Source organism: Branchiostoma floridae, chromosome 12 (assembly GCF_000003815.2).
Source record: "Branchiostoma floridae strain S238N-H82 chromosome 12, Bfl_VNyyK, whole genome shotgun sequence".
Classification (NCBI taxonomy): domain Eukaryota; kingdom Metazoa; phylum Chordata; class Leptocardii; order Amphioxiformes; family Branchiostomatidae; genus Branchiostoma; species Branchiostoma floridae.
In genome coordinates, this window is record NC_049990.1 from 4,238,199 (window position 1) to 4,257,850 (window position 19,652).

Below are 19,652 nucleotides of genomic sequence, written 5' to 3' on the forward strand. Positions count from 1 at the left end.
TTTTTAAAGTTTCCTAAGTCTTATCATGAGTTAAACCATCTGGGAGCCCACGGTCTGCTTTCTGTCCATGGGGTCGGATCCCTCCAAGAACATCGAACGTCTGGCCAAGAGCAAGGGGATAAGTAAGTACAAGACTTAAAAGTTACACAGTACAATACAACAGTCCTGTATGCAACGTAACCTTAACATAGTACAACAGTCCGATATAGAACTAAGTTAGAATGGACACATTAAGTAAGACATTCCTGTTGGAATTAAACGTTAACATTGGACAACTGTTTGACATGGAGCTTATTAAAGTGCAGTACATCAGTCCTATGTGGAACTTTGCATTGGTGATATGTTCATGTCTACAGTTGCTTATAGTAGTAATCATTTGCAATTCCCCTGACAGCCATTAGAGCAATCTCTATGGGTCAGGGCCAAGAGGTTCACGCGCGCCGCCTGGTGTCCCAGTTCATGGCCGAGTTCATTCACTCATTCATTCATTCATTCACTCATTCTTTCATTCCCCTGACAGCCATTAGAGCGATCTCCATGGGACAGGGACAGGAGGTCCATGCGAGGCGCCTGGTTTCCCAGTTCATGGCCGAGGGAGGCTGGGTGCTGCTGCAGAACTGCCATCTGGGACTGGACTACATGGAGGAACTGCTCGACGTGGTATGTTTATTTGTTTGTTTGTTTGTTTGTTTGTTTGTTTGTTTATTTATTTATTTGTTCGTCTGTGAAATGCTGCAGGTGCTGCTGCAGAGTTGCCCATTGTGTTTGGAAAGCCGGATTGATCAATCATTGTTTAAATGAGTTAAACTTTAGTTTAAGAAAATAATGAGATTGAAGAAAAAGAGCCCTTTTGTTTTTTGAGGCTTCATCTCTTTTCTTAGCCCCCATACTAGTTCAATAGAATAGTTCTCAATTGTTGCCATGATGGTAACTACATTGTATACTGTTTGATTGCCAGTTTCCAAGTCCCTCTACAGCTGCAACAGTTTATTTCCCCGGACAGCCATTAATTATGGAACTCTCTCGACGTCAACTGTTTTCCTCTTGTCTACAACTTATCAGTCTTCAAAAGAAATGTCCACTGCTATTTCCGTATACAATAATAGTTCATTGCCTCCAAGTGGTCTAATGACCTTGCTCTGAATAATCTTGTCAAAAAAAACATAACTGAATGTTGGACATAGGAGTTTTCTTTTACACAATCAGTTTTTCACACCTGCTGACATTTTGGTCTCTGTCAGACATCTTCCTCAGAGCTTCTCAGGTGAGAAAAACTGGTTGTGTAAAAGATAGTATGTCCTATGATCTACCAGCCTGATGAAATTATTTTTGGAAATAACTGAATGTTGTTTACACCTTTTACCACAGTTGAACACCACAGAGAACATCAACGAGACGTACCGCACCTGGCTGACCACCGAGGTGCACAAGAAGTTCCCCATCAACCTGCTGCAGCAGTCCATCAAGTACACCAACGAGCCACCACAGGGCGTCAAGGCCGGGCTCAAGAGGACATATGCTGCCTTCAACCAGGTAAGATCAGAAACAGCAGTAACTCTTTTATATTAAAGATTTCTCAAACATCAAGTACACCAACGAGCCCCCGCAAGGTGTCAAGGCCGGGCTCAAGAGGACATACGCTGCCTTCAACCAGGTAAGGACAGAATTAGAAACTCGTGACTCTATCATATCATCAATTCCTTTAAAAATAAAGGCTAGTGCACCACAAGCACTGTCAAAGGCTTTACTCAAAAGGACTTAGTGTCACTGCCTTTAACCAAGTAGCAATTATATTATATCAGATACAACGAAACGAGACAACAAGGAATCATATCTACTAAGTAAATTTTTTCTAAACATAAAAGATGACACTGAATACCTCTGTCTTTTCCCCCTGCAACATGCCCCAGTGGAAGACCATGCTGTACAAAGTCATGTATTGAGTATAATAATCGGACTCAATCCCATAACACAGTCTACATTATGACACTGAATACCTGTCTCTGTCCCCCTGCAGGAGTTCATCGACATCTCCAACATGCCCCAGTGAAAGCCCATGCTCTACAAACCTCTAGCCATACAACTTTATGACCTAATATGCTGGACTTAAACCTATAATATATGACGCTGAATACCTTTCTTACCCCTGCAGGAGTTCATCGACATCTCCAACATGCCCCAGTGGAAGCCCATGCTTTACGGCGTGGCGTTCCTCCACACCACAGTCCAGGAGCGGCGCAAGTTCGGCCCGCTCGGATGGAACATCCCGTACGAGTTCAACCAGGCCGACTTCAACGCCAGCGTGCAGTTCGTGCAGAACCATCTGGATGAGCTGGATCTCAAGAAGGTGGGTTCATTCCTTGTGGTTCCAATCACCTGGAGTACTGTGTTGTTTTTTCACTGTTTCAGACTTTATCATTGCATGGATCCCAGATGATTCATCATCATCAGTCACTGCATTCTGCATGGATCTATTGCCTTGACTTAACAATGTAACTGGTTATAGATAAATAGTTATAAATATAGCTTTTTTTCCGACCTTTATTTAACCTTGATACATCTTCGGCCTAAGCCGTTTTTCAAGATTTCAAGGGTGGAGGAGGTCAGAGGTCTTACCTTCTTCATAATAAACAAAATGTCATATATTACACACAAAAAATACAATTCAACATTCCTTAATCACTTTTGAACATAACCTTTAAGTTTCTTAAGTTTTTTTTTTAAGTTTAAGGTTGCATTATTGAGGCACCTTGCTTGCTAAGAGGGGGTCATAAGATAAAATTCTAGTTTTGTCAATCAATATTTCATGACTGTTCGCGCATTGCCCAGCTTGTCACTGTATCCAAGGGAACTCACACCTCCCTGCTATATCAAGAAATCAGATATTGCAACATTTTGTGTAAAATACATTCAAGTAAAACATATAAACGAACCAAAGCAACAAGAAGCTGTAGTCTGAAACATTGACAGCCTTGGTTGGAGAAGATTACAGCTTTTTTTAAGAAGCATGTCATATTTCTAACCTGTGTGTTTGCCTTGCAGGGTGTGTCATGGAACACCGTACGTTACATGCTAGGTGAGATTCAGTACGGCGGCCGTGTCACTGACGACTTGGACAAGATCCTGCTCAACACCTACTGCAGGGTCTGGTTTGGAGATCACATGTTCGGCCCCAACTTCGTCTTCTACAAGGGTAGGTATCTGTTGATTGCATGGTTCGAAATATCACCTGTTGGTGCAGGTAAAATTGGAGCTGTGCATGCACCTAACCTGCACTGGTCCATGTAATGGGTTTTATAAATGTCCTATAGGTGTATGTGGATTGTTATTACTAGCTGCATTGACTGTTACCATCTAATAAAAAAAAATAGCAATGGTTCCTCAACAATTTCAGTATGATCCATACTTCCTAAATTCAGAGTGGTGCAGGTAAAATTTGTCTGGTGTAGGTCAATGTTACCATTATCAGGCATCCAGAAAAAAGTATTTCGAGCCCCATAAGTTGATATTTGTTGTCTCGTTTCCAGGTTACCCCATCCCTAAGTGTAAGAACATCCAGGAGTACCGAGACTACATCCAGAGCTTGCCGCTGAAGGACACGCCCGAGGTGTTCGGTCTGCATCCCAACGCTGACATCACCTACCAGACCAGCATGGCCAACAGGTGTGTCAGGGTTAAGATTATGTAAAAGACACCAATTACGATGAAAGAGAATAGTCTTGGACATCATGAGTGTGTATATTCTTATGAATACATTTCTATTTTTTGTTTCTATAAACAGCCCGGCCAGGCCCCGGTTTGGAAATATGACGTTAGCCTAACTGTATTCAGATATTGAGTTCATAAACACATCACTTGTGAGGTCAACAATTCTTACAGTCACACAACGAAAGGTGTCGATCTGCCAATGTTTAGAAAGTCCTTCTTCTACCTTTCCCTGCGTAATACTGACTTATTCTAATGTCTAGTGTTTTTGAATGGAATGCAAAGGATTAAGCATACCTTTGATTACAACTCAGAATTGTTAACTCAAAAAATGAACTGCTTTTATCTAATCTGTGTCTTCCCATAACTTTGGTAAGAATTCACCAAAACTTGTGAAGGCATGATTTCTTTTGATTTACAGTTAATTTAAGGAAAAACAGCAGCAGCTAAAATATCTACAACACAAAACCATCCTTTCAAAGATTTCTGCATCTGTATCTATACAGATGCAGTAATTCTGGTACTGATTTACTAAATTAATAAAAAATTCTTTTTTCATTTTTTCTCCCAGCACCCTGGGCACCATAGTGAGCATCCAGCCAAAGGAGAGCGCCGGGGGCGGCGGGGAAACACGTGAGAGCGTCGTGCAGAGGCTGGCCAATGAGATGCTGGAGAAACTGCCGCCAGACTACGTGCCTCATGAGGTAAAGAAAAAAACATTTAAAACCTCTTTTATAGCTTGAAAATCCAGTGAAAATGAAAGGAAAAAGGAAAGTGATCTCAATCCAGTTTTAGCACACTGAAGAGCTAAGTGACACAGCCTGAATCGAATTTACAGCTTCTAGTTCCAGAGGCAAGGCCAATAACCACTGTACTATGCACACTACCTGTGATAACTTGCCATCTGCATCTGATACAAACTAAAGTACAACATGTACCTGTTATCTACCACTAATTTATAATTATGCTCCTTTTTTTCTTAGAAGTACACAACGTCATGTAGCTGTTTTCTTGTTTGGTGTGCTTAAGGGCTGTTATATGCTCTTCAACATATACACAGATGCATGACATACATCATAAATTCATAAATCAACTTTCAAATTGTTACTTCACCTTGTAGCAATGCACTAGCCCATTTGAAATTCAGCTTCGAAATAAGAGCTTTCACTTTCTACCCCCCAGGTGAAAGAGCGTCTGCGTAAGATGGGCCACCTGGCGCCGATGAACATCTTCCTGCGGCAGGAGATCGACCGGATGCAGCGGGTCATCACGCTGGTCCGCACGACCCTGACCGACCTGAACCTCGCCATCGAGGGAACCATCATCATGAGTGAGAACCTCCGCGATGCCCTGGACAACATGTACGATGCTCGGGTGCCAGCTGCCTGGAAGAAGGTAAACAGTAAACTGGATTTCAGCTCCTATTCTATGGCTGTCAAAACTATATAATATAAAGAATCAATCAATATTTGTGGAATATGTGAAACAGCACCACATTGCAAGGAAATACAAAAGTGAGTAGATGAAATAGATATTTGATAATGAAAAAAGTGTAAGCACAGTGTTTTATAGGACCTTTCCTGCAAGTATTCTTATGATGCCAGCAGGAACTTAGGTTTAGATTTGTAAAATGTTGCTAACAAATGTTGCAGCAGACATCTTATTGGTGTTTCATAGCAAAACTCTGGACGATGAAAACATACAGTGTTATTGCCTGGATCAGAATCAACAAAGGGTCCAACGTTTGTCCGGAAAAGGAAACTTTCACTGTACATTGCCCATCTTTTCTCCTCCACCTGCCCAGGTGTCCTGGGAGTCGGCCACGCTGGGTTTCTGGTTCACGGAGCTCCTGGAGAGGAACACCCAGTTCTCCACGTGGGTGTTCGAGGGGCGACCCCTGCAGTTCTGGATGACCGGGTTCTTCAACCCTCAGGTGGGTCAGTTAGACACAATCAGCATGGAATATGACATCCTACTGTTATACATTATACACTGAGCCAGGTTATAGTTTCTTTTGATAGGTAGGTATGTGAGGGACTCTAAATCTCCTAAAGATGACAAGAATTGTGAAATAGCAGTTACTCATTGACAAGCAACTGGATATGGTTTTGGAAACGGCCAGACATCTAAGCAGAATCCACTACCTTTCGTCAGTGACACTGAGGAGATCTGTTGAAGAGCAGATTTTATACCTAATAGATGCAAAGGATGTAAAGACAAACTTTAGATCGTCTGAAAGGAAACAAAAGTAAGACAAACTCAAGAAAATGTTGAGTTCTCCACGTGGGTGTTCGAGGGGCGACCCCTGCAGTTAGTTCTGGATGACTGGCTTCTTCAACCCTCAGGTGGGTTAATATGCACAGTGTCAGCAGGCAGATAGTATCCTACAGTTATTCATAGAATAGAATCAAAATTATGTGTGGCACATGGCTGTTTCCAGCTTTTTTTTACATCCGACTCATGTGGGACTCAGTAAATGAGTCATAGGTTAGACTGACTTAAAACTGGTTGCTCAAGTCTATGGATAACTGGATTATTCAAACTACACTCTCAACTATAGGGAAAAGTTAAATGTCAAGTTGCACCTCCTGCTGTTCAGTCAAGACCTGTCAGGGGGCATTGCAATACCAGTCTGAAATTTATAGCTAATACTTATCTAAAAATGGCTGCATTAGAGAGCCTTAACATTAGTATTGTGCTGCAGTCAAACTAATACCTGGAATAAACTACAGTGTACAAAGTAATGTACAGTGTAAGTATATTGACCAATAAATCTTGAGGCAAGGATGTCCAGAAGCTGTTACAGTTACTGTAACAGTCTACAGAAAGTTACTCAGTAAGATTGGAAACTGATAGATTTTGGCCATTGCACAGCTGGGCATACCCATACTATTATCAAGACATGTGGTGTGCACTTTAAATGTGGTAGTGTCCTTAAACACAGTACCATTATTAGGGCTTTTCTGCATTCCTTCTGAAGTGACTATACCAACCTCTACCTCTGTTGAATGTAAATTGAGTTTAGACTAATTGAAGGGTATAGACTGATACTCACAACTAAAGTGGAAGCTTTCAAATCGCATTCGCCATTTTCCATTTACTGTAGCTCTGGTCTTAAACTCGGGAACAAAACTCTAACTGGAGGATTGGGATTCAAACCATGAACTTAAAGTTCCAAAGTGAAGAGCAACAAAACTAGAGCACACTTTTCACAAGCTTTTTCATATCACAATGTTTCCCCCAGGGCTTTTTGACAGCCATATTTTAATGAAATCACTTAATGTTTTAACCAAGAAATATTCCAAAATGTTTTGTAATTTTACTCCTTTCCAAAATTTCTGATGTTATTTCTTAACTATGGTTTCATGAGGGCTTACTCATAGCCATTGTATATACCCCACGGTAACACATGATAAGTGCATATTTTCAATAAGGTCTGATTTTATGTGCTTTATTCCTCCAGGGTTTCCTGACAGCCATGCGACAGGAGATCACGCGAGCGCATGCTGCGAAGGGCTGGGTGCAGGACATGGTCATTCTGCACAACGACGTCACCATAATAACACAGTTATTAATATCATTTTCTGTGCATTGTTCCTGCAGGGTGTCCTGACAGCCATGACTGTTGGAGAGATTTTCTCTATCTAAAAATCATTATAAGACATAATATGATTTTCAGTAAGGTCTGATTTTATGTGGTTTGTTCCTTTAGGGTTTCCTAACAGACTGTTGGAGAGATGACTCTCTCTTTCTCAATCATAATAACTTAAAGACATAAATATAATTTTCTGTAAGGTCTGATTTTATGTGTTTCGTTCCTCCAGGGTTTCCTGACAGCCATGCGACAGGAGATCACACGAGCGCACGCCGCGAAGGGCTGGGCGCTGGACATGGTCATACTGCACAACGACGTCACCCGGATGTTCAAGGAGGACGTCGTCGCACCTCCCCCGGCTGAAATAGGTCAGTCCAACTCCTGGGAGGTCATACTATAAAATTAATGCAGAAACTTTCACGTTGGTTTAATGTTCGCGGTTTTTGTGGTGGCCGCTTCACCGCGAACGTAAGACCACCGCAAATGTTTTTCCATGGCAGTAAGAGACTACAGTGCACTTATTGGTGCTACCGTGAACTTAACACCAATGCGAAAAGTCCTTTTTTCCACTACCGCAAAATTAATCCCCGCGAACTTAAATGCATTCAGTACCTTTAGTCATGCTTAAAGTACTTTTTGTCCCTCTTATATCGCCTTCATTCCTTCCCTCAGTCCTATTCTCACCTCTATTGAAAGAATGACTGAATGAATGAATCAATGTATCTGTAGCTGTATAGCCAGTATAACTACCCTTCGGTGTAACACACCAGCTTCTATATCTGTATCGCTATTGCCAGTATAACTACCCTTCGGTGTAACACACCAGCTTCTATATCTGTATCGGTATTGCCAGTATAACTACCCTTCGGTGTAACACACCAGCTTCTGTATCTGTATTCTGTATTGCAGGTATAACTGCCCTTTATTGCAATGCTCTAGCTTTGAAGATATGCAACAATTGCACATCTAGGCCACAATGTTCCAGGCTATTGAACATCAATATGATTATGAAAGCCATGACAACATGCAACACACGTACACAGACAAAATTGTCTTCTCAGAACTCCCTCAGAAATCCAGTGGGTGTCTGCTTCAATTAGAAATTCTGCTGGTTACTTCATAGTGCAAGTGATGCTCAACCAATTACAAGCAGATTAACAGATTGCATTGACATGTGAACTGAAATGAAAGCAAGAAGTGGTTAAAGAAAGCAGTGAAATATAAAAACTGAAATGAACAGCAAATAGATCAATTGGACCGTACTTGTGCTACGTGACAAGCTGTAGGAATGAATGAATGAATGAATGAATGAATGAATGAATGAATGAATGAATGAATGAATGATATATATATATATATATATGAATGAACAGCTGACTAAACTGATGACGGATTTGATGTCCGCTATCCTTTTCTTATTCATTTCCTCTGGCCTTACCCAAATCGTGTTTGTGTATGGCTTGAACTTTTGGACGGAGCAACTTGTGCCAGAAAGAACATCAAACTAATCGAGCCCCAACCCAAAGTGCTGTTCACCAACATGCCTGTGTTGTTGTTTTTCTTTCCTTTTCTTACCCATTTCTTCCCCCGCTCCCCATGCAGGCAGTGTGTATGTTCTTGGACGATGCCAGTTGAGACAGAAAGACCATCAGACTGATGAAACCCCAACCTAAATGTTGTTCACTATCATACCTGTGTCATTGTCTGTCATTCTGTGTTAGTTTGTCATTCATTTCTTCCCTCCCTCCCTCCCCAGGCGGTGTGTATGTGTACGTCCTGTTATTGGACGTAGCCAGTTAGGACAGGAAGAACATAAAACTGATCGTCGAGCCTCAGCCTAAAATGTTGTACATCACCAACATGCCTATGTCGTTGTCTTTCATCTCTTTTCATATTAATCATTTCTTCCCTCTATCGCCCAGGCGGTGTGTATGTGTACGGCCTGTTCTTGGACGGAGCTAGTTGGGACAGAAAGAACATCAAACTGATTGAGCCCCAGCCCAAAGTGCTGTTCACCAACATGTCTGTGTCACTGTCATTCAGTTTGTCATTCATTTCTTCCCTCTATCGCCCAGTTGGTGTGTATGTGTACGGCCTGTTCTTGGACGGAGCTAGTTGGGACAGAAAGAACATCAAACTGATTGAGCCCCAGCCCAAAGTGCTGTTCACCAACATGCCTGTTTCGTTGTCTGTCATCCCTTTTCATACTCATTTCTTCCCTCTATCGCCCAGGCGGTGTGTATGTGTACGGCCTGTTCTTGGATGGAGCTAGTTGGGACAGAAAGACCATCAAACTGATCGAGCCCCAGCCCAAAGTGCTGTTTACCAACATGCCTATCTTTCATTCATTTTGTCAATTCATTTCTTCCCTCCATCCCAGGCGGTGTGTATGTGTATGGCCTGTTCTTGGATGGAGCCAGTTGGGACAGAAAGAACATCAAACTTATCGAGCCCCAGCCCAAAGTGCTGTTTACCAACATGCCTATCTTTCATTCAGTTTGTCATTCATTTCTTCCCTCCATCCCAGGCGGTGTGTATGTGTACGGCCTGTTCTTGGACGGAGCCAGTTGGGACAGGAAGAACATAAAACTGATTGAACCTCAGCCTAAAGTGTTGTTCACTAACATGCCTGTGTCATTGTCTGTCATCCCTTTTCATACTCATTTCTTCCCTCTATCGCCCAGGCAGTGTGTACATGTGTATGTGTATGGCCTGTTCTTGGACGGAGCCAGTTGGCTGAGTTGGGACAGGAATAACATCAAGCTGATCGAACCCCAATCCAAAGTGCTGTTCACTAACATACCTGTCTTTCATTCAGTTCATCATTCATTTCTTCCCTCCCTCCCAGGTGGTGTGTATGTGTACGGCTTGTTCTTGGACGGAGCTAGTTGGGACAGAAAGAACATCAAACTGATTGAGCCCCAGCCCAAAGTGTTGTTCACCGATATGCATGTGTCATTGTCTTTCATTCTTTTTCTTACTCTTCCCTCCCTCCCTCTCCCCCAGGTGGTGTGTATGTGCACGGCCTGTTCTTGGACTGAGCCATTGAGATAGGAAGAACATAAAGCTGATTGAACCCCAGCCTTATAAGTGTAATGTTCACCACCATGCCTATGTCTTTATCTTTCATTCATTTTGTCGCTCATTTCTTCCCTCCCTCCCAGGCGGTGTGTATGTGTATGGCCTGTTCTTGGACAGAGCCAGTTGGGACAGAAATTAAAGAACTCAAACAGATCGAGCCCCAGCCTAAAGTGTTGTTCACCAACATGCCTGTGTCATTGTCTGTCATCCCTTTTCATACTCATTTCTTCCCTCCCTCCCCAGGTGGTGTGTATGTGTATGGCCTGTTCTTGGATGGAGCTAGCTGGGACAGAAAGAACATCAAACTGATCAAACCCCAGCCTAAATGTTGTTCGCAACATGTCTGTGTCACTGTCATTCAGTTTGTCATTCATTTCTTCCCTCTATCGCCCAGTTGGTGTGTATGTGTACGGCCTGTTCTTGGACGGAGCTAGTTGGGACAGAAAGAACATCAAACTGATTGAGCCCCAGCCCAAAGTGCTGTTCACCAACATGCCTGTTTCGTTGTCTGTCATCCCTTTTCATACTCATTTCTTCCCTCTATCGCCCAGGCGGTGTGTATGTGTACGGCCTGTTCTTGGATGGAGCTAGTTGGGACAGAAAGACCATCAAACTGATCGAGCCCCAGCCCAAAGTGCTGTTTACCAACATGCCTATCTTTCATTCATTTTGTCAATTCATTTCTTCCCTCCATCCCAGGCGGTGTGTATGTGTATGGCCTGTTCTTGGATGGAGCCAGTTGGGACAGAAAGAACATCAAACTTATCGAGCCCCAGCCCAAAGTGCTGTTTACCAACATGCCTATCTTTCATTCAGTTTGTCATTCATTTCTTCCCTCCATCCCAGGCGGTGTGTATGTGTACGGCCTGTTCTTGGACGGAGCCAGTTGGGACAGGAAGAACATAAAACTGATTGAACCTCAGCCTAAAGTGTTGTTCACTAACATGCCTGTGTCATTGTCTGTCATCCCTTTTCATACTCATTTCTTCCCTCTATCGCCCAGGCAGTGTGTACATGTGTATGTGTATGGCCTGTTCTTGGACGGAGCCAGTTGGCTGAGTTGGGACAGGAATAACATCAAGCTGATCGAACCCCAATCCAAAGTGCTGTTCACTAACATACCTGTCTTTCATTCAGTTCATCATTCATTTCTTCCCTCCCTCCCAGGTGGTGTGTATGTGTACGGCTTGTTCTTGGACGGAGCTAGTTGGGACAGAAAGAACATCAAACTGATTGAGCCCCAGCCCAAAGTGTTGTTCACCGATATGCATGTGTCATTGTCTTTCATTCTTTTTCTTACTCTTCCCTCCCTCCCTCTCCCCCAGGTGGTGTGTATGTGCACGGCCTGTTCTTGGACTGAGCCATTGAGATAGGAAGAACATAAAGCTGATTGAACCCCAGCCTTATAAGTGTAATGTTCACCACCATGCCTATGTCTTTATCTTTCATTCATTTTGTCGCTCATTTCTTCCCTCCCTCCCAGGCGGTGTGTATGTGTATGGCCTGTTCTTGGACGGAGCTAGTTGGGACAGAAAGAACATCAAACTGATTGAGCCCCAGCCCAAAGTGTTGTTCACCAACATGTCTGTGTCACTGTCATTCAGTTTGTCATTCATTTCTTCCCTCTATCGCCCAGTTGGTGTGTATGTGTACGGCCTGTTCTTGGACGGAGCCAGTTGGGACAGAAATTAAAGAACATCAAACTGATTGAACCCCAACCTAAAGTGTTGTTTACTAACATGCCTGTGTTGTCATTCAGTTTGTCATTCATTTCTTCCCTCCATCCCAGGCGGTGTGTATGTGTATGGCCTGTTCTTGGACGGAGCCAGTTGGGACAGAAAGAACATCAAACTTATCGAGCCCCAGCCCAAAGTGCTGTTCACCAACATGCCTGTGTTGTTGTCTGTCATCCCTTTTTCATACTCATTTCTTCCTTCTATCGCCCAGGCAGTGTGTACATGTGTATGTGTATGGCTTGTTCTTGGACGGAGCCAGTTGGGACAAGAATAGCATCAAGCTGATCTAACCCCAATCCAAAGTGCTCACTAACATACCTGTCTTTCATTCATTTTGTCATTCATTTCTTCCCTCCCTCCCAGGCGGTGTGTATGTGTACGGCCTGTTCTTGGACGGAGCTAGCTGGGACAGAAAGAACATCAAGTTGATTGAGCCCCAGCCCAAAGTGCTCTTCACCAACATGCCCGTGGTTCACATCTATGCCATCAATAATGCTGGACCCAAGGATGAGACCAAGAAACAGGTAAATATCGTCATTTTTTTCTTTCCATCTATTTGTATACAGTAGAAGCCAGTTAATTGCACAACGGATACCCGCACACTTCTGTTAGTTGCAAGGAATCCCCAAATTCTGCGGTGAAATATGCTGACAATTGGGGTGTGCAGTTTAACAGCTTCTACTGTATTACATTATTCTGAGACCACTAAGCCTGGTAACTGTTTAAGCTGCTCATGCGCAGACCATGATCGATACATGTCCAGATTTTGGGTTTACAAAGCAACACACATGTATGTCTAAGGAACGTCCGCTTTGACATACTACCCCCAATGTGCCCTGCTGTGCATGTGGAGTTTAGTCAATGAACAGAGTCACATATTTGGATGAATCAGAATAGTTCATGAGGTATATTATATGTGAAAAGGTAAAACAAAGAATAACGAAGACCTGAATAGAATTTTATGCCAACATTTTCTCATACACACACAACTTGTTTTCTGTGCTGTCTTGTATACAGTGTCATTGTTTATGAAATAATTTTATTCCATGATAATTATTGTATCGTAACAAGTCTGGGTATCTTATCCATAAATGGCTGCTGCAGGAAGTGTTCAAGAGAAAGGTAAGTTTGAAGTTTTGATATTAACTGCATAGCTTTGCAAAGATGCAGTGAAGATGATGATGATGGTGATGATAGCTTTGGGAAGGCATGCATTCTTGGTACACACTAAGGCTTGTGAAAAGTCTTGAATGATGTTCTAGACTTGAATCTTTCAACTCTCTTTGAATAAGCCAATTTGGTTGTAACTTTCTCTTGATTCTAGTTAATTAAAACCCTTTAAAACTCCATTTTAAAACTTCAAGTAGTAGATAATCAAGGCCAGTTGTCCATTTATAGCTGTGAATTTAATTTTGTGTCTGTCTAAAATTGTATTTCACTTTTCTGCTCTATCTAAAAAGGCTGCCCCCAGACAGGTACAGTTAATATATAACTTTTTATCCATAGAGTACACCGCTAGCTAGAATTGACTGGATTTTTGTTAACATTAGATTTGTGTTCAGCTGTAAATAAAATTGGTTCAGTCTTTACAATCATAAATTCCTCACCTTTGATTTGTGTCAGTTGGAATAAATTCTTGTTAGTCCAAAGCATTTCAGCATTGATTTTGATTTGTACCATCTAAGTAAATGTTAGACACCAGGTGTAAATGCCCAAGTTTCATGACATTCCTTTTAACAAACACTCAGACACTTTGCTATTATTATACCTGCTAATGATCCTATCAAAGCAAGAAGCATTCAATTTAGTGTTCTGTGTGTAGACTTGACTAAGTGCCTCTTTTTCCTCCCACAATGTTTGCTAAAGATGATCAGCTTTAGAAGGGTAAGGCAACGCTTAAATTACTTCCTTAATAATATTAGCATCATCAAATTATAAATTCTATGTGAATTTAAGGAATAGTGTTTCTAGTTGTTCCATAGATAAATATTGTCAGAGAAATGCTAAATATGGCATTAATACCATATATGCATCTATCATGCTGTTTTTTGATAGACTAGACTTTGGTAGCTACTAATATACAATGTCATGTAAAGTTATATCTTCCTGCATGCTTGTGTCCTAATTTCTTATAGATGGTGTCAAATGTCACTCACAATACACCACCTGAGCTCCAGGGTATAGTACATTTCCTGTGTTAACAAAAGATGTAACGTTTTATCTAGTGTGTGTACTTACATGGTAATTGGTTCTCTTGATGCTCCTTGAAGCCAGTTCAACGGATACAGGAAGAGGTAGGTTCTCAAATATAGCCCTGGGGACCGTAATGTTCCTTTGGAAAGCGTTAACAGTGCTGTGAGACAGGTCATGACAACCTACACAATACAAAGAACAATCTGTGTCATTCAGGCCTTTTTAAGTTCAAAGGATGCATCAAATGGTGAGCTTCAAATGTCTTTGCTGGAGCTGTTTCATTGGGAAATGGTCGGGAATAATTTAACAACGTACATTGTACACACACACAGGAGCACACAAGGCAGACAGAGACCTTTTGAAGTTCAGACACATTGTGATGTCCTGACCTAACGTTTTCCCTGATGACTCAGCTGCAAGGGTTAGGTCACCTGTGTCGTACGAGCGTTGTACCATCACAACATGTTGCCATTATTCGTGCATCCGTCGTACAAAATTCAGCCAGCTTCTTACGGAAAAACCTTTCTTAGATCCTAGTCTGTAGTTGATTCTGTCGCAGCCATTGAAAATTATACAACATTAATTGTAACGATCCATGTCACCATTACAGTTAAAAAGCAAAATTTAATGCCTTAATCACCATCAGATCAGGGTAGGACAACTTTTCTAAAATTCACTAAAAGCACATAGAGTCCATTCCAAGACACCATGAGGGTTTTTAAACAATATTTATAATTAGTCTGGATTATTTTGAATAAAAGAATATCTCAGCCACAATAATTAAATTCTTTTCAAAAAATTGACTAAGAAAATACTCATCTATTTGAATTCCTTTGAATATTTTATAAACATTTTGAAAGTAACTGTACAAAAATATCTTTATTTAGAATAATTGTGAAACCCCTGTGTGATTATTTCACATTTACAAATATTTACAAATATTTGTAAACCTTGCCAAATGGTAAAATTAGTTTATTGCCCCCATAAAAGTAAGCCCTATTGTTGCATCTGTATATTTTTAGATTTCACTGCTGGGCACTGGTGGATCCTTTGTGGTGCGCCATTGTTGCATGGCACCCAACCATATTTTGCAAGGATGTGTGAATTGCTATCTTCCCATCCCACTGAACCATTTACAAAAAATGGTAGAAAATGGTAGAAAATGGTAAATAATGGTAGAATGCTGTTATCATTATTTAGAAACCATTAGAAGTATCCAATTCCACACCATGAATATTTCCAAAGTTTTACAGGACCAGAGAAATATTTATAAAGTTGAAACAGTGTTAAAAATATTTCTGAAGAGTAAAATGTCCTAGACATATTATTACAAAACTTTAAAATCAATTCTAAAAAATGGCAACAAACATCCGCATGGTGTCTTGGAATGGACTCTATATTAGACTATTTTTCTATGTTGACCATTGCTTGGTGTCATGACTGTAAAAAGTCAAAATCTCATTCAATGGAAAAATCTTACTTGCCCCATCGGACAAGTTGGGTAGGTTATGCACTTGCCCAATCAGCACTTTCACTTGCCCTGGACAATAGGGCTACTGGACGTGTCCAACCCTACAGATGTTAAGGCAATGCAAGTTTGTTGCACACACACATATACACATGGGCTAACAGAGAGAAGCTGAATTGTAATTCCAATTAATTCCAAAGATAAGCAGGTGGAATAAATTGTTGAGACATCAGAATTGATTACATAGTATTACCTGGTCCAGGCAAGTTGCTCGTGATAATGATGGTGATGATGATGACATGGTATTACTGTTGGAAATGAACTTGTATTTCCGCCCCCAATTTTCACACACACTCACAAATTATACAGCCTGCAAAAAGATGAATTGCAGTTCCAGAGACAAGATAAGCAGGTGGAAAAATTGTGGAGAGAATAGACTTGATTACCTGGTCTGGGCAACTCAACTGTGATGATGATGATGACATGGTATTACTGTAGGAAATGAACTTGAATTTCTGCCCCCACTTTTCACACATACACAAATTATACAGCTACAGAAAGAGTATGAATTGCAATTTCTGAGACAAGGTAAGGTGGTGAAAAATTGTGGAAAAAGATAGAGTTGATCACAAAATGACTGTATGAAACTAGAAAATGAACTTGTACTTCCGCCCCCAATTTTCACACACCCACGCACACATCATACAGCCTGCAGGAGTAGCCCTCTACGAATGTCCCGTTTACAAGAAGCCACGCCGAACGGATCTCACCTTTATCTTGAGGCTGAAGCTGAGGACGACCAACTCTCCCGAACACTGGGTCCTCCGAGGAACCGCCTTGCTCTGTGACACAAAATAGAGGTTTAGAAAGGTGTTGAGTATGATTCAGTTTCTGTGCAATAAGAGAAAAATCCCCCCTTAGACAGAGTTTGGTGTTGGTTTGGTGTTGATCAGGAAAAGGGGCATATCGAAGGTGTAACTACCTGTAATTTAAACTAACAGCAAATGAACTCATGATTTGCGTAATTTCTTTGCTTGTTACTGTTTGAACCTCTTCTTCAATGCATGCATTGCTGATGCTATTTGACCTTGAAGCTTGCTGTTGCTATTTGATCTTGATTGATTTCTTTTGAAAAAAAAAAGAGGAAAATACAAAAGTCCTTGTTTTTTTTCATGATGATATATTGCGATCACATCATTTCTTAAATGAATGTTTGGATTTTTTGTGCAAAATGTGCAGATTTTATTTGCTTATTTCATTGATGTTATTCGTTGAATTTTTGTTGATTTTCTGTTGTTGATCCCTGGCTTTTTCTGATTACATGTTGGTGCATGAATAGCTCAGATATAACTATCTTACGTACCTTACTTTTTGTTTGCACTAACCACTAACTGTCCTAACTTGACACTGCAGCAATGGTTCCCATAGCGACTGCTATATGCACTGCAAAACACAACTTGCAGCTGGCATTGCAACTCGCTGCTGTGCACCTCTAACAATGCCCCAACCATCCCCTATCATCTGTTAAAGCTCAGGAACCCCACCCACCATGTTTCTGCTGCGACAGCCCCAAAGCCCCTGGCCCACCATGAACCCCCACGAAAGCTTCAGGACCTCCTGGGGTTGCTCTGAGTGATTTTCTAACGTCAAGTTTCCTCGAACCGTTTCAGACCATCCAGTACTACTCGTGCCCGGTGTATAAGAAGCCCAAACGCACGGACCTGACTTTCATCTTGCACATTCTGCTGAAGACCGGCGTGAACCCCGAACACTGGGTCCTGAGGGGCTGCGCTCTCCTCTGCGACACGAAGTAGTCTTGATGGCCTCATTCCTTTACATCGTCTACCAAGAACCGTACATACAGAGCTGAAATAGATGTTAATGTTAGTTATGCTTGATGATCTTACTTCTATACAACACTATCTTGTCTTAATGAACGTAATCTCCTACATCGTCTACCAAGAATCCTGACAATGTTCATGAATACAGATATAGATGTTACTATTTGTTATGTTTGATGATGTTAGTTCTATGCAACACTATGTTGTCTGGATGAACCTATAATTCCTCTGCATGGTTTTCACAAAATGTTCACCATTGTGAAAGCCTTCCACATCTTTCTACATTGTCTGAAAAGAATTGCGAAATGTTTCAAAATATGGATATATACTAAAAGTATTCGTTTGTTATGTTATTTTGTTGATTACTAACTTTAAACTTTCCAATGCAGTGATGGTGCAAACTTTTGCATACTGTATAAAGCAGCGTTCTGTATCTAGCACATGTCTAAAAATTGATGAAGACACGGATACGAGTAACTCAACAAGCATTTGCTCTGGAGAAGCCTCGATCTATGGATGAAAAGCCATTTTCTGAAGTGAAAAGTTAAGATTTTAACAGAAACTTTAAGCCGATGAGACTATTTCTAAGATTTGGCCAGATCTGAAGTAAAGCACTAAGGTTAAAGCAACATATTTGCTGGGCAGCACAATTTCATATAAAGTTTCTTGATCTGGCCAAAGGATCCGGTCATGGACATCTTTGCCATTGAGAAACTGTTCAGGTTACTCCACATTCCAGATGGAAACGTTGTTTAATTTTTGCAGTGCTGAAACTGTGACTTCTAAGTTCATAACCATGTAATAATTAGAGGGAATCTTTGATTGGGTGAACCGATAAGTAAGCGCACAGCTCTTCTTTAGGTTTGCTTTGTACTTAAAAGGCTAGACTTGATTACACCAAAGTTGTGTATGTCAAGAGATGAAGGCATATAATGCCTTATGTGGTGATCCGTCCACTTTGAAAGTATGGTAATTTAGATAATCCGTCCTCTTAAAACAGATATTTAACCTTTAGAGTAGATTATTTGGCTTTACAGCTTACAAACTTGGGACGAGATATTGAGTGAATATGCAGATATTGTTTTTATGCTTTGACACAACTGCCACCTGTTATGCATGCAGTGCTATTGCCACCATACCTTTTGGATGGCTTCAAACGATGGTCCCAAATGTTTGCCTTGTGGTGTTATCAGTTGTTGCTGTGGTGTTGGGAAAATTCCTTTGCGGCTTACTCATCTGACTGGCAGCTATAGCGAGGAACTTCATCCCTTACTATCGGTGGCAACCCTTCAACCTTTCGCACCATCCGATCCATAAATCTTTGAAAAACCTCCAACTTCTTCATATATATACTAGCTGGTCAAAAGTTTCCTATTTTCTCAATCTTAAGATTAAACTTCACAATTTATATTTCAAGCACTTTTAATTATCACTTCATGGGTGGTATTTTAACCAGCGTGTGATTGTCATATGATATATTGTAGGGTAATATGATACTTTTACAAGTGGTGTTAAGCTGCTCAGTTTGTTACAATATAGCGTAACGTTTAGAAATAAGAATAGAACTAATAGCACCGTGAATACACATTCCACAAACACGTAGAGAAGTTTTATTTTTCTACGCTGTAACGATACTATGTGTTGAATGTTGTGTCAATGCAGTGGAAAATGAAATAGCCTCCTGGTTTCAGCTTTGTCCTCCATTATGCATTATCCGCACTATTGGAGTTTGAGCCATTATTATATTGTGACAACTATTACTATCGTGGTGTTTTACAATAAAAGATTTCTTTTTAAATGTGGTTTTATCATATTTAATTTCTCCAAGGATGTTGTGTTTTTGAGAGGTCTGTGTGCGTATGTGTGTCTGCGCGTTTGTCTGTGTGTGAGTGTGTGTTCTGTGAACCTAGAAATTATATAATGCTGGGGTCTAGCTATGTTAGGATCTATAGACCTGCTCTCCAACGAGATCTGTTTAGTGTCACTGACGAAAGGTAGTGGATTCTGCCTCAAACATCTGACCGTTTCCAAAA

At 41.1% G+C, this 19,652-nt stretch overlaps 1 protein-coding gene across 1 annotated transcript in view; it reads left to right on the forward strand.

Annotated features, from left to right (window-relative positions):
• The window catches only part of LOC118426868 (dynein heavy chain 5, axonemal-like), a 92,120-nt gene extending 74,520 nt beyond the window's left edge, over window positions 1-17,600 (forward strand). Inside the window, 12 exon segments of the mRNA XM_035836433.1 lie at window positions 521-660; window positions 1,369-1,533; window positions 2,153-2,347; window positions 3,043-3,193; window positions 3,528-3,663; window positions 4,277-4,409; window positions 4,888-5,100; window positions 5,510-5,638; window positions 7,530-7,668; window positions 12,481-12,641; window positions 16,487-16,648; window positions 17,449-17,600. Coding sequence (XP_035692326.1) covers window positions 521-660; window positions 1,369-1,533; window positions 2,153-2,347; window positions 3,043-3,193; window positions 3,528-3,663; window positions 4,277-4,409; window positions 4,888-5,100; window positions 5,510-5,638; window positions 7,530-7,668; window positions 12,481-12,641; window positions 16,487-16,636 — 1,712 coding nt within the window. The 3' untranslated portion in view covers window positions 16,637-16,648; window positions 17,449-17,600.
• The last annotated feature ends 2,052 nt before the right edge of the window (window positions 17,601-19,652 follow it).